The sequence below is a fragment of the Pseudoliparis swirei genome, unplaced genomic scaffold (assembly GCF_029220125.1).
Source record: "Pseudoliparis swirei isolate HS2019 ecotype Mariana Trench unplaced genomic scaffold, NWPU_hadal_v1 hadal_30, whole genome shotgun sequence".
NCBI classification, from domain to species: Eukaryota; Metazoa; Chordata; class Actinopteri; order Perciformes; family Liparidae; genus Pseudoliparis; species Pseudoliparis swirei.
In genome coordinates, this window is record NW_026613266.1 from 219,447 (window position 1) to 233,705 (window position 14,259).

The 14,259-nt window shown below is 52.0% G+C and overlaps 1 protein-coding gene across 3 annotated transcripts in view; it reads left to right on the forward strand.

Moving 5' to 3' along the window:
- LOC130191269 (RNA-binding protein Musashi homolog 1-like) overlaps window positions 1-13,682 on the forward strand; it is a 36,837-nt gene extending 23,155 nt beyond the window's left edge. Inside the window, exons 7-15 of one of the 3 annotated variants that reach the window (XR_008831149.1) lie at window positions 1,684-1,732; window positions 2,731-2,813; window positions 2,893-3,010; window positions 8,291-8,371; window positions 8,535-8,591; window positions 9,702-9,761; window positions 9,847-10,001; window positions 10,077-11,706; window positions 12,197-13,682. Coding sequence is in view for 2 of the 3 variants with exons in the window: in XM_056410948.1 (XP_056266923.1) it covers window positions 1,684-1,732; window positions 2,731-2,813; window positions 2,893-3,010; window positions 8,291-8,371; window positions 8,535-8,591; window positions 9,702-9,761; window positions 9,847-10,001; window positions 10,077-10,145 (672 nt within the window). In the remaining variant the exon portion in view is untranslated. Of the gene's footprint in view, window positions 1-1,683; window positions 1,733-2,730; window positions 2,814-2,892; window positions 3,011-8,290; window positions 8,372-8,534; window positions 8,592-9,701; window positions 9,762-9,846; window positions 10,002-10,076 lie in introns of all 3 variants that reach the window. The other 2 variants (XM_056410948.1, XM_056410949.1) reach the window with 2 other exon arrangements.
- The last annotated feature ends 577 nt before the right edge of the window (window positions 13,683-14,259 follow it).

Below are 14,259 nucleotides of genomic sequence, written 5' to 3' on the forward strand. Positions count from 1 at the left end.
TCTGTCTGTGTGTCTCTGTGTGTGTGTGTGTGTGTGTGTGTCTGTCTGTGTGTGTGTCTCTGTGTGTGTCTCTGTGTGTGTGTCTGTGTGTGTGTGTCTGTCTGTGTCTGTGTGTGTCTCTGTGTGTGTGTGTCTGTGTGTGTGTCTGTCTGTGTGTGTGTCTGTCTGTGTCTGTGTGTGTCTCTGTGTGTGTGTGTGTGTGTGTCTGTGTGTGTGTGTCTGTGTGTGTGTCTGTGTATGTGTCTGGCTATCTGTGTCTGTGTGTATATGTGTGTGTGTGTGTCTGTGTGTGTGTCTGTGTGTGTGTGTGTCTGTGTGTGTGTCTGTGTGTGTGTGTCTCTCTGTGTGTGTGTATCTGTCTATGTGTGTGTGTGTCTGCGTGTCTCTGTGTGTGTGTGTGTGTGTCTGTGTGTGTGTCTCTGTGTGTGTGTGTGTGTCTGTGTGTGTGTGTCTGTCTGTGTGTCTCTGTGTGTGTGTCTGCGTGTGTGCGTCTGTGTGTCTGTGTGTGTGTGTGTCTTCATCCTGTACATTGACCTCAGACTTCATGGAAACAGACGTGGTCATTATGGGATGGAGGAGGTGCTGAAGGTTGTGAATGTTGTCCCCCCCGCTCTCTCTCTAACTTTCCTGCCATTGCAGAACAAGTGAGGGAGGAGAGAGGGTGAAAGGAGGAGGAGAGAGGGTGAAAGGAGGAGGAGAGGGTGAAAGGAGGAGGAGAGAGGGTGAAAGGAGGAGGAGAGAGGGTGAAAGGAGGAGTCTGAATAGGCTGTGGAGGGAGAGCAAAGGGAAAGTGGAGGAGAAGAAGAATGAAAGGAGTCGTTCACTTTCTTCATTTATCATCCAAACTTCACCTGCTATGATTCTCCTCCTCCTCCTCTCGTCCTCCTCCCCCTCTCCTCCTCCTCTCCTCCTCTCGTCCTCCTCCTCCTCCTCCTCTCCTCCTCCTCCTCTCCTCCTCCTCCTCTCTCCTCCTCCTCCTCCTCTCCTCCTCCTCCTCCTCTCCTCTCTCCTCTCCTCCTCCTCTCCTCTTCTCCTCCTCCTCCTCCTCTCCTCCTCCTCTCCTCCTCCTCCTCTCCTCTCCTCCTCTCCTCCTCCTCTCCTCCTCCTCCTCTCCTCCTCTCCTCCTCCTCCTCCTCTCCTCTCCTCCTCTCTCCTCTCCTCCTCCTCCTCCTCCTCCTCTCGTCCTCCTCCTCCTCCTCCTCCTCCTCCTCTCGTCCTCCTCCTCTCCTCATCCTCCTCCTCCTCCTCCTCTTCTCCTCCTCTCGTCCTCCTCCTCTCCTCATCCTCCTCGTCCTCCTCCTCCTCCTCTCCTCCTCTCCTCCTCCTCCTCTCTCGTCCTCCTCCTCCTCCTCTCCTCCTCTCGTCCTCCTCCTCTCCTCCTCCTCTCCTCTCCTCCTCTCGTCCTCCTCCTCTCCTCTCCTCCATACTTTCTTTCCCTTCTTTCTTTTCATTAAAATTAGTTTGTGGGGGAGGCTAATTTAAATTCTTCACAGTCGCCATGGTAATAGTACAGTTTGTTGAGAAGGCAAGAAAGACAACGAGAGAGAGAGATAGTGTGTGTGTATGTGTGGGTCTGTATGTGTGTCTGTGTGTGTCTGTCTTTGTGTCTCTGTTTGTGTGTCTGTCTGTGTGTGTGTATGTGTGTGTTAATGTTGAAGCTCATCTCTGCCTTCTTTGTCACAGGTCGATGATGCCATGCTGATGTTTGACAAAACAACCAACAGACACAGAGGTACGTACACAGACACACACACAGAGGTACAGACACACACACAGAGGTACAGACACACACACAGAGGTACAGACACACACAGAGGTACAGACACACACACAGACACTAGAGATGCATGATCAGGTTTTTGGTGCCGATCACCGATCACTGAAATCAGTATCTGCCGATCCGATAATACCGATCACCGAGTCGATTGAAGCATTCTATTTATTGTGTAGCATTATTGCTATGAGGAAATACATATATAAAGCACCTCAAACATGAAAGAAATTACAGATTTCTTTAAACATTTAGGACTTTTACTTTGAAAAATGTCCTAATTGATACATTAAAATTGATTGATTGCCAGTGTAGGGGATATATATGGAACACATCTGCATTATTCATTTCCTGGAACTCTTGGGGAAATCTATTTACAGGACTTTGTTTAACATACAAAAGTCTGACCTTTATTTTTTATAAACTCTTCCTTGGTTCAGTAAAAATGTTTTAATGTTAGCATAATTTAAGCTAAATCTCAGAAACGATCTATAAATATACAAAATCAGTTCATTGTTTACTTTTATATGTTCGTGTATGATTTGTCGACATCTTATTTTGAAAAACGGATGTTGTTTCACGTGGTTCTTTCCGCTAACTTTGCAAAACCGGATGTTGTCACTTAAATCCTTCGCTAACTTGATCAAACCCTCTTAGCTCCCGATGGAATGTGTTTAGCGTGAGCGTCTCTAGGGGCAGACATGTGAGAGTCGGCTGAGTCGACCCAGAGATTCAACTCGGGGGACGGGGACGCCGCCCGGTGGGGAGGATCCCCTCTGACCTCTGACCTCTGCGGCCCTCGCCGGGCGCATCGTCTCCGTTGCGATGCGCCGCGATTGAAACGTCTCTGATAGTTCTCGCAGATGTTACGTCATCCGATCAGATCGGTGCATCCCTAACAGACACACACACACACACACACACACACTATCTGAGTCTTTGCGTCTTTGTGTCTTCAGGCTTCGGCTTTGTGACCTTTGAGAACGAGGACGTGGTGGAGAAAGTGTGTGAGATCCACTTCCACGAGATCAACAACAAGATGGTAGAGCAGCGACACAGAGCGCCACACAGAGCGCCCCCGGTGGAGCGTCCCGTCCTCACCAGCTGCTCCTGTGACCTAGGTGGAGTGCAAGAAGGCGCAGCCCAAGGAGGTGATGACGCCGACCGGCTCCGCCCGAGGCCGCTCCAGAGTGATGCCCTATGGGATGGACGCCTTCATGCTGGGCATCGGCATGCTGGGTAAGATCCGGAAGCTTCACCCAGAGGTCGGTGTGTAGCCGGCCACTGTTATCATCAAAGGGGGGGGGGGGGCTTGCTCATCTCCAGTGAGTACGGGTAAAGATCTAGAGGTCACAGCCTGAAGGTCGATGAAGAGGTCACAGCCTGAAGGTCGATGAAGAGGTCACAGCCTAAAGGTCGATGTAGAGGTCACAGCCTGGAGGTCGATGAAGAAGTCACAGCCTAAAGTTCGATGTAGAGGTCACAGCCTGGAGGTCGATGAAGAGGTCACAGCCTAAAGGTCGATGTAGAGGTCACAGCCTAAAGGTCGATGTAGAGGTCACAGCCTGGAGGTCGATGAAGAGGTCACAGCCTAAAGGTCGATGTAGAGGTCACAGCCTGGAGGTCGATGAAGAGGTCACAGCCTAAAGGTCGATGTAGAGGTCACAGCCTGGAGGTCGATGAAGAAGTCACAGCCTAAAGGTCGATGTAGAGGTCACAGCCTGGAGGTCGATGAAGAAGTCACAGCCTAAAGGTCGATGTAGAGGTCACAGCCTGGAGGTCGATGAAGAGGTCACAGCCTAAAGGTCGATGTAGAGGTCACAGCCTGGAGGTCGATGAAGAAGTCACAGCCTAAAGGTCGATGTAGAGGTCACAGCCTGGAGGTTGATGAAGAGGTCACAGCCTAAAGTTCGATGTAGAGGTCACAGCCTGGAGGTCGATGAAGAGGTCACAGCCTAAAGGTCGATGTAGAGGTCACAGCCTGGAGGTCGATGAAGAGGTCACAGCCTAAAGGTCGATGAAGAGGTCACAGCCTAAAGGTCGATGTAGAGGTCACAGCCTGAAGGTCCATATAGAGGTCACAGCCTGGAGGTCGATGTAGAGGTCACTGGCTAAAGGTCGATGGAGAGGTCACAGCCTGGAGGTCGATGTAGAGGTCACAGCCTGGAGGTCGATGTAGAGGTCACAGGCTAAAGGTCGATGGAGAGGTCACAGCCTGGAGGTCGATGTAGAGGTCACAGCCTAAAGGTCGATGTAGAGGTCACAGCCTGAAGATCGATGTAGAGGTCACAGCCTAAAGGTCGATGTAGAGGTCACAGCCTGGAGGTCGATGTAGAGGTCACAGCCTGGAGGTCGATGTAGAGGTCACAGCCTGAAGGTCGATGGAGCTCTGGAGTCTGTTTGAATCGAGGACCCTCCGTGTCGTCTGGGGGTTGGGCTCCCTCTGCTGGCAGGAGATGGAACTTCGTGAGCTTCAAGATTCAAGATGTTTTATTTGTCACATACACACACAGGGTGTGCAGTGAAATGAAAGTGGCAATGCTCAGCAGGAATGTGCAAGGGCAACAAGTACACACTATTTACAATAAAAAACAACACAATATTTACAGTAAGTGTGTGTGTGTGTGTGTGTGTGTGTGTGTGCCTAAGAGGGGCAGTTGTGTGGGTCTATGTGGGGGTCCTGGTGAGGTCGGAGTTCACAGTCCTGATGGCCTGAGGAAAGAAACTCCGTCTCAGTCTCTCTGTTCTTGCAGCGTGACTACGGAGGCGCCTGCCTGACCGCAGCAGCTGAAACAGTCTGTTGTTGGGGTGGTGAGGATCCTTCATGATCCTGCCGGCTCTGGTTCTGCACCTCCTGGTGTACAAGTCCTGCAGGGTGGGAGTGTAGTTCCAATAGTTCGTTCAGCGGAACACTACTCTCTGCAGAGCCTTCCTGTCCTGAGCGGAGCAGTTGCCAAACCAGGCTGTGATGCTTCCTGTCAGGACGCTCTCTACAGCTCCAGAGTAGAAGGACTGAAGGATCCTCTGGGAAACTTTAAATTTCCTCAGCTGCCTGAGGTGGTAGAGGCGCTGCCTTGCCTTTCTCACCAGAGTGTCTGTGTTTGTTGACCATGTCAGATCCTCGGTGATGTGGACTCCCAGGTATTTATACCCGCTCACCCTCTCCACAGTAGTCCCGTTAATCCCCAGTGGTGAGTACGTCCTCTGTTGTTGTACCCTCCTAAAGTCCACAATCAGCTCCTTAGTTTTGGTGACATTCATGATGAGGCTGTTGTCCTGGCACCAGAGTGACAGATCAGCAACTTCCTCCAGGTAGGCCTTCTCGTCGTTGTCGGAGATCAGGCCCACCACCACTGTGTCATCCGCAAACTTGATGATGGTGTTGGAGCTGAACCTGGCCACACAGTCATGTGTGTACAGGAGTACAGTAGGGGCTGAGGACGCAACCCTGGGGGATCCTGTGTTCAGGGTGAGGGATTTGGAGGTGTGTCTGCCCACCTGACCACCTGTGGCCTGGCGGTCAGGAAGTCCAGGATCCAAGCACACAGGGGTGTTCAGTCCCAGCTCAATCAGCTTGCCGGCCAGTCTGGAGGGACTATGGTGTTGAAAGCTGAACTATAATCAATGAACAGCAGTCTCACATAGCCCCCTCTGGCTGTCCAGATGAGAGAGTGTGGTGTGCAGTACCTGGGAGACAGCATCATCCGTGGATCTGTTTGGGCGATAAGCAAACTGCAGCGGGTCCATGGAGGAAGGGAGGAAGGCGCAGATGTAGTCCTTTATCAGCCTCTCAAAGCATTTCATGACCACCGAGGTGAGGGCCACCGGTCGGTAGTCATTCATACATGCTGGAGAAGCATTCTTGGGCACAGGGACAATAGTGGATCTCTTGAAGCAGGCGGGGACCACGGACTCAGCCAGGGAGAGGTTGAATATTGTGGTGAACACTGGAGCTAGCTGGTTAGCACAGGTCTTCAGTACTCGCCCAGATATGCCATCTGGACCTGCAGCTTTCCTGGTGTTCACCCTCAACAGAGCCCTCCTCACACTGTGCTCGGTCACAGAGTGTGTGTTCATCCCCAGCGGTAGAACTCACCTCGGCTACGCTTAACGGTGTTGTTGTTAGCCGGCGAGCTAGCGCTGTTGTTGCTAGCCTCAAACCGTGCATAAAATGAGTTCAGGTCGTCCGCTAGGGATGCGTCGGCACTCACCATTGCGCGGGGTCTGCTCTGGTAGTCTGTGATAGTCCGTAGCCCCTGCCATAGGCGCCTGGTGTCGCGCTGCTCCATCTGTGATTCCACTCTGTCTCGGTACCTCCTTTTTGCCTCCTTCACCGCCCTCCTCAGTCCATAGACCGCTGCCTTGTACTCGTCCATGTTGCCGGATACAAGACCGGAGTTATAGGCAGCAGCGGGCGTTCACAGCTTCACGGATGGATCTATCAACCCACGGCTTTTGGTTAGGAAAGACCCTAACTTTTACCGTGGGGACGATGGTATCCGTTAGCGTTGCTATGAGGCTCATTGCTACTTCCGCAAACTCGCTGACGTCACTGGAACTGGATTGGATCATGTCCCAGTCGACGACACGCAGAGCGTCCTGTAGCTCAGCCTCTGATTGGTCAGACCACCGCTTCACGTTCCTCGTCACTACCGCTTCCCGCGATCTTTTGCGGTATCCGGAAGCAGAAAAATGGCGGCATGGTCTGATTTGCGAACGGAGGGAGAGAGACAGCCTTGTAGCCTCTCTTGAATGGCGTATAGCAGTGGTCCAACGTTCTTTCCTCTGGTAGCACACGTAATGTGCTGGTGAAAGTTCGGCATGACTTTTTAGGTTAGCCTATTAAAGTCCCCAGCCACCACCACAGCCGCTGGGATACTTGTTCTGATGCCGACATAACACATCATGTAGGTCCGATGGTGCTACGTCGGTGTCCGCTTGTGGTGGTATGTAGACGGCTGTGGTGATGACCGAGCTGAACTCCCGGGAAGGTAGAATGGACGGCATGAGATCGTCAGATGTTCCAGGTTCGCGAGCAGGAACGAGAAAGAGTCTTAATGTTCTTGGGGTCGCACCACATGTTGTTCGTCATGAAGCAAAACCCTACACCCTTAGATTTACCAGACTCTTCCGTTCTGTCTGCACGGAAAACAGAGAAGGACTCGGTTGGGCATATGACTCGATCCGCACCAGCGGGTCAGCCATGTTTCCGCCAGACAAAAGATGTTACAGTCCTCATGTCCCGTTGGAATCTGATCCTTGCCCTGACATCATCCATCTTATTTTCCAGAGACTGGACGTTAGCAAGAAGGATGCTGGGCAGAGGTGGGCGGTGGGCTTGAACTCTCAGTCTGTTCGAATTCCGCTCCGTTTCCCTCGATGTTTTCGTCGTCTCCCCGTAGTAGCGGCTCCACTGTTGTTGATGTGGTTCGCTCGTACGATCTCTGCCCGCCACGCTGGATCGATGGAAAAAGTGGACAAAAACCCTTGTTTTGCGCAAAAGTTTATGTCCAAAAGTGTGCTGTGGTCGTATGCTGTTAGTGCCGATGTGTTTGTGGCAAAGAAAACATTAAAAATAAACACAAAAACTAAAAGAGCGCACAATCTCCGCGGAGCTACCTCGACGGCGTCTGGACACAGCCGCGCCATCGCTTTATTGTCTTTAATGTCCTCAGGATGACGGGAAGGCCCTGCACACTAAATGATGGACAGGACGTCCTCTCAGGGTCATGGGGTCGTGGTGAAGGTCCTCTCAGGGTCATGGGGTCGTGGTGAAGGTCCTCTCATGGTCATGGGGTCATGGTGAAGGTCCTCTCATGGTCATGGGGTCATGGTGAAGGTCCTCTCGGGGTCATGGGGTCATGGTGAAGGTCCTCTCATGGTCATGGGGTCATGGTGAAGGTCCTCTCATGGTCATGGGGTCATGGTGAAGGTCCTCTCATGGTCATGGGGTCATGGTGAAGGTCCTCTCATGGTCATGGGGTCATGGTGAAGGTCCTCTCGGGGTCATGGGGTCGTGGTGAAGGTCCTCTCATGGTCATGGGGTCATGGTGAAGGTCCTCTCATGGTCATGGGGTCATGGTGAAGGTCCTCTCGGGGTCATGGGGTCGTGGTGAAGGTCCTCTCATGGTCATGGGGTCATGGTGAAGGTCCTCTCATGGTCATGGGGTCATGGTGAAGGTCCTCTCATGGTCATGGTGAAGGTCCTCTCAGGGTCATGGGGTCATGGTGAAGGTCCTATCGGGGTCATGGGGTCATGGTGAAGGTCCTATCGGGGTCATGGGGTCGTGGTGAAGGTCCTCTCAGGGTCATGGGGTCATGGTGAAGGTCCTCTCATGGTCATGGGGTCGTGGTGAAGGTCCTCTCGGGGTCATGGGGTCGTGGTGAAGGTCCTCTCAGGGTCATGGTGAAGGTCCTCTCATGGTCATGGGGTCATGGTGAAGGTCCTCTCGGGGTCATGGGGTCATGGTGAAGGTCCTCTCGGGGTCAGCAGGTGAACTCAGGCCGTTTCTCCCTCAGGCTACCCGGGGTTCCAGACCACGACCTACACCAGCCGCAGTTACTCTGGGATCGCACCTGGCTACACGTACCAGTTCCCAGGTGAGTCCTCCTCCTCCTCTTCCTCTTCCTCGTGGACTCACTCGCCCTCCACAAACCTCCTGTTAGTGTTCTCCTTCTGTTGTTGTGTTTATCTGATCTCAGCTGCCCCCTCCTCTTCCTCTTCCTCCCGTCCTCACAGTAGCTGTGTGTGTGTCTGTTTCAGAGTTCCATTTGGAGAGGACCCCCCTCATGACGTCATCGCACCCCGCTGAGCTGGCAGGTCGGTGGAACAAGAGAGTTACAGTCCAATGAAGTGTTCCTGTGAATGGCCAAGGTCAGGATTAGGGTCAGGTTTATGGTCAGGATTAGGGTCAGGTTTATGGTCAGGTTCAGGATTAGGGTCAGGTTCAGGGTTAGGTTTATGGTCAGGTTCAGGATTAGGGTCAGGTTTATGGTCAGGGTTAGGGTCAGGTTTATGGTCAGGATTAGGGTTAGGTTTATGGTCAGGTTCAGGATTAGGGTCAGGTTTATGGTCAGGGTTAGGGTCAGGTTTATGGTCAGGTTCAGGATTAGGGTCAGATTTATGGTCAGGTTCAGGATTAGGGTCAGGATTAGGGTCAGGTTTATGGTCAGGTTTATGATCAGGTTCAGGTTTATGGTCAGGTTCAGGATTAGGGTCAGGTTTATGATCAGGTTCAGGATTAGGGTCAGGTTCAGGATTAGGGTCAGGTTTATGGTCAGGTTCAGGATTAGGGTCAGGTTTATGGTCAGGGTTAGGGTCAGGTTTATGATCAGGTTCAGGATTAGGGTCAGGATTAGGGTCAGGTTTATGGTCAGGGTCAGGTTTATGATCAGGATTAGGGTCAGGTTTATGGTCAGGTTCAGGATTAGGCTCAGGTTCAGGATTAGGGTCAGGTTTATGGTCATGGTCAGGGTTAGGGTCAGGTTTATGATCAGGTTCAGGATTAGGGTCAGGTTCAGGATTAGGGTCAGGATTAGGGTCAGGGTTAGGGTCAGACTTTCTGCTCTTTATTTTTTTTTACCAGCAAGAGTCGTCTGAAAAGGTTTCTTATCAAATGAGAATAATTTTTCTAAAATTAACAAATATATAAAAAAATTTTTTTTTATGTTGACATTATTAATTACATTTAAAAGAAAAAATATTCACTCAAATAAAAAAGTTAATTAAAACATTTTGATTTCTTAGGAACAGCCTCTAACTCCACGTGTGTGTACACTGCCACCTACTGGCCCCGAGTGGTACTTGTTCTGTCATGAGCTTCATTTAGTTCTTCTGTAAAACAGTCCATTGGATTCTATTGGGTTCTATTGGATGAAGTGGTTCTGATGCGTCCACAGACAAAGGGTTAATGTGCTTTGTGACCCTCAGCCATCCCCCTGACTGCGTATGGACCAATGGCAGCAGCCGCTGCAGCCGCAGTCGTTAGAGGTGTGTGTGTGTGTGTGTGTGTGTAGGTGTGTGTGTTTGTGTGTGTGTGTGTGTGTGATGAAGCCTGACATGTCTCCTCTCTCAGGCTCCACCCCTTCACGCACAGCTGGTTTCCTGGGCACCAGCAGCCCTGGACCAATGGCTGAACTGTATGCTGCAGCCAACCAGGACTCAGGAGTCAGCGGCTACATCAGCGCCGCTAGCCCCTCCCCCGGCGCCGGGTTTGGTCACGGTCTAGGGGTAGGTCATACGCCCCCCAAAGCACACACACACTTCAGAGGCCGCATGGACGCACACATTATTCCAATGTAATAGAAAGTCTACCCCCTGCTGTATCCGCAGGGCCAGCTGATCGCCACCGCCTTCACCAACGGCTACCACTGAGGGGCGGGCTCTCTGCTGCTGGCCAGCCAATCAGAATGCTGGCTGCCTCTGATGGCACAACCTGATTGGCCGGCCACAGGCCGTACTGGCTCCCTGTGGCTCCGCCCACCGACTGTACTGATCTCACTTCAACATAACGTCCCTCGTGTAGTGTTATGACTAGACTCCGCCCCCTTTTTATCCATTACTTTTATTTTGAAGCTGAGAAGAAAACTGCAAAAAAAAGACAAAAAAATGTCTGCGTGCCGTTGCCCTCAACAACGAGAACTATTGTACCTTTTTTAATTGTTATTTTATTTCAATGTGTCATCATGAAATCCAGAGAAGAAGAACGACATGTTTTTAACGAAGAACAAAATCCCACAAAGTCTCTTTAGCTCTGAAGCAACATAAATGTATATTTTGGTAGTCTTTAAAAACAAAACTTTTGTAATATTGTTATTAATATTGACATAATAATAATAATCTGTACGGTATTTTATTCTGTAATTGGTTTTAAAGCAATGTTTTTATGTCTTCCTGTAAGATATTGTACATAAACGTTGGGGGGGGGGGGCAGCTCGCATGTCATTGGTCGGTTTGGAGGGGTCAACAGCTGTTTGATTGGCTGTCATCTACTATGATGTCATCTCTACTTTCATCAGTAGGCTGACGGCGAAACCTTCCAGCAGCTCGTCTGCACAACATGTACACAACAGCTACACAACATGTACACAACAGCTACACAACATGTACACAACATGTTAGGGTTCTTCAGATTAGGGTTCACGGGGTTCGACTTGACTTCCTCTTTGAAAATATTTTATATATATTTTTGGGCGATTGGCTTATTATTGTTATTGTTTATTATCCTTGTCTCCGGTTTTCTGCACCGTGGAAACAAATGAAGGCCGTGTCGAGACGTCCTGTGTCCTCTGGGGTCACGTGACGGTCCTCTGGGGTCACGTGACGGTCCCGTGTCCTCTGGGGTCACGTGACGGTCCCGTGTCCTCTGGGGTCACGTGACGGTCCTCTGGGGTCACGTGACGGTCCCGTGTCCTCTGGGGTCACCTGACGGTCCTCTGGGGTCACGTGACGGCCCCGTGTCCTCTGAGGTCATGTGACGGTCCTCTGGGGTCACCTGACGGTCCTCGGGTCACCTGACGGTCCCGTGTCCTCTGAGGTCATGTGATGGTCCTCTGAGGTCATGTGACGGTCCTCTGAGGTCAGGTGACGGTCCTCTGAGGTCACGTGACGGTCCTCTGGGGTCATGTGACGGTCCTCTGAGGTCAGGTGACGGTCCTCTGAGGTCACGTGACGGTCCCCTGAGGTCACGTGACGGTCCTCTGGGGTCACGTGACGGTCCTCTGGGGTCACATGATGGTCCCGTGTCCTCTGAGGTCACGTGACGGTCCTCTGGGGTCACGTGACGGTCCCGTGTCCTCTGAGGTCATGTGACGGTTCTCTGAGGTCACGTGATGGTGCCGTGTCCTCTGAGGTCACGTGATGGTGCCGTGTCCTCTGAGGTCACGTGACGGTCCCGTGTCCTCTGGGGTCACGTGACGGTCCCGTGTCCTCTGGGGTCACGTGACGGTCCCGTGTCCTCTGAGGTCATGTGACGGTCCTCTGGGGTCACCTGACGGTCCTCTGGGGTCACGTGACGGCCCCGTGTCCTCTGAGGTCATGTGACGGTCCTCTGGGGTCACCTGACGGTCCTCTGGGGTCACCTGACGGTCCTCTGGGGTCACCTGACGGTCCCGTGTCCTCTGAGGTCATGTGATGGTCCTCTGAGGTCATGTGATGGTCCTCTGAGGTCAGGTGACGGTCCTCTGAGGTCAGGTGACGGTCCTCTGAGGTCACGTGACGGTCCTCTGGGGTCATGTGACGGTCCTCTGAGGTCAGGTGACGGTCCTCTGAGGTCACGTGACGGTCCCCTGAGGTCACGTGACGGTCCTCTGGGGTCATGTGACGGTCCTCTGGGGTCACGTGACGGTCCTCTGGGGTCACGTGACGGTCCTCTGGGGTCACGTGACGGTCCTCTGGGGTCACGTGACGGTCCCGTGTCCTCTGAGGTCATGTGACGGTTCTCTGAGGTCACGTGATGGTGCCGTGTCCTCTGAGGTCACGTGATGGTGCCGTGTCCTCTGAGGTCACGTGACGGTCCCGTGTCCTCTGGGGTCACGTGACGGTCCCGTGTCCTCTGGGGTCACGTGACGGTCCTCTGGGGTCACGTGACGGTCCTCTGAGGTCATGTGACGGTCCTCTGAGGTCACTTGACGGTCCTGTGTCCTCTGGGGTCACCTGATGGTCCCGTGTCCTCTGAGGTCATGTGACGGTCCTCTGAGGTCAGGTGACGGTCCTCTGAGGTCACGTGACGGTCCCCTGAGGTCACGTGACGGTCCTCTGGGGTCATGTGACGGTCCTCTGGGGTCACGTGACGGTCCTCTGGGGTCACATGACGGTCCCGTGTCCTCTGAGGTCACGTGACGGTCCTCTGGGGTCACGTGACGGTCCTCTGGGGTCACGTGATGGTCCCGTGTCCTCTGAGGTCATGTGACGGTTCTCTGAGGTCACGTGATGGTGCCGTGTCCTCTGAGGTCACGTGATGGTGCCGTGTCCTCTGAGGTCACGTGACGGTCCCGTGTCCTCTGGGGTCACGTGACGGTCCTCTGAGGTCATGTGACGGTCCTCTGAGGTCACTTGACGGTCCTGTGTCCTCTGGGGTCACGTGACGGTCCCGTGTCCTCTGAGGTGACGGTCCTCTGGGGTCACCTGATGGTCCCGTGTCCTCTGAGGTCATGTGACGGTCCTCTGAGGTCAGGTGACGGTCCTCTGGGGTCACGTGACGGTCCCCTGAGGTCACGTGACGGTCCTCTGGGGTCAGGTGACGGTCCTCTGGGGTCACGTGACGGTCCCCTGAGGTCACGTGACGGTCCTCGGGTCACGTGACGGTCCCGTGTCCTCTGAGGTCATGTGACGGTTCTCTGAGGTCACGTGATGGTGCCGTGTCCTCTGAGGTCATGTGACGGTTCTCTGAGGTCACGTGATGGTGCCGTGTCCTCTGAGGTCACGTGATCGCTCCATCGAGCTCGTTGGCTCCTTTTCATATTTAGGTTTCATACATTTGTGCAGCTGCATCCAACATTGTCCTTGTTCCTGTGGGGGGGGGGCGGGGTCAGGACCTCAGTCCAGAGCTGCTGGCAGGAGGAGTCCAAACGTTTGCTTGCCTGTTTGATACCTGAACCAGTCGCTCCTCCTCCCTCCTGCTCCTCTTTCTTCCTCCTCCTGGGACATCAAACTACTGCTGGACACCAACACTGTAACTTCTTACTAAAGCAATAAGTTATTTTTTACTTAATGAAAGTCGTTCTATTGGATAATTCTGCGGCATTAAGAATTATTTTCAGAAGAAAACAAAAACTATTTTTGTTCCTTGTATATTTGATGTCTTTGTTGTGGCGCCACCCGGTGGAACATTTGGGCTTTACACTTTTTCCACTTGTTTTATTTTTCTGATAATTTCAATTTTAAAATCCTAATAAATTATTCTAAAGCGTTTGATTCTGATTGTTTCCATTATTATTATACAGTTATTATTACACTGATGTCCAACAGTGGCCTTGCTCAAAGGCGACAGAACAGGAGTTGAACTTTGTCCTAAACTATTCTGACCCCCCCACAAAGACACGTCAAAAACACATCAGACACTTCAAAGACACTTTGACAGGGATCGTTTTCATGGACCAGAGTCCGACCCCTCACCGCCCTCAAAGACACACTCAGACATTTTGTTTACATGTTGGATTCCATCTCTCCTTTTCCGGTTCTACCTTTTGTGCAGCAGGTCATCTCTTCATCATTTCCGCCCCTAACTATTTCCTTCCTGTCGGTCCGATGGAACCTCCACCGTATATTGTGACCGTTAACATACCGTATCATATATTTGACCTCTAAGAAACTCTCCCAAGGTCTCAGGTCTCTAAACCTGAGACTAAACTGTAGATAACTTAAGATGTGTTGACCCCCCTACAGAAAAGGAGATCCAGCCAATGGCTTCCTCATGTTGATGTGTCACATGTATTAAGTGCTGCAGTATAAATAAATTGATAATTAAATAAATAAATTTAGTCACAGC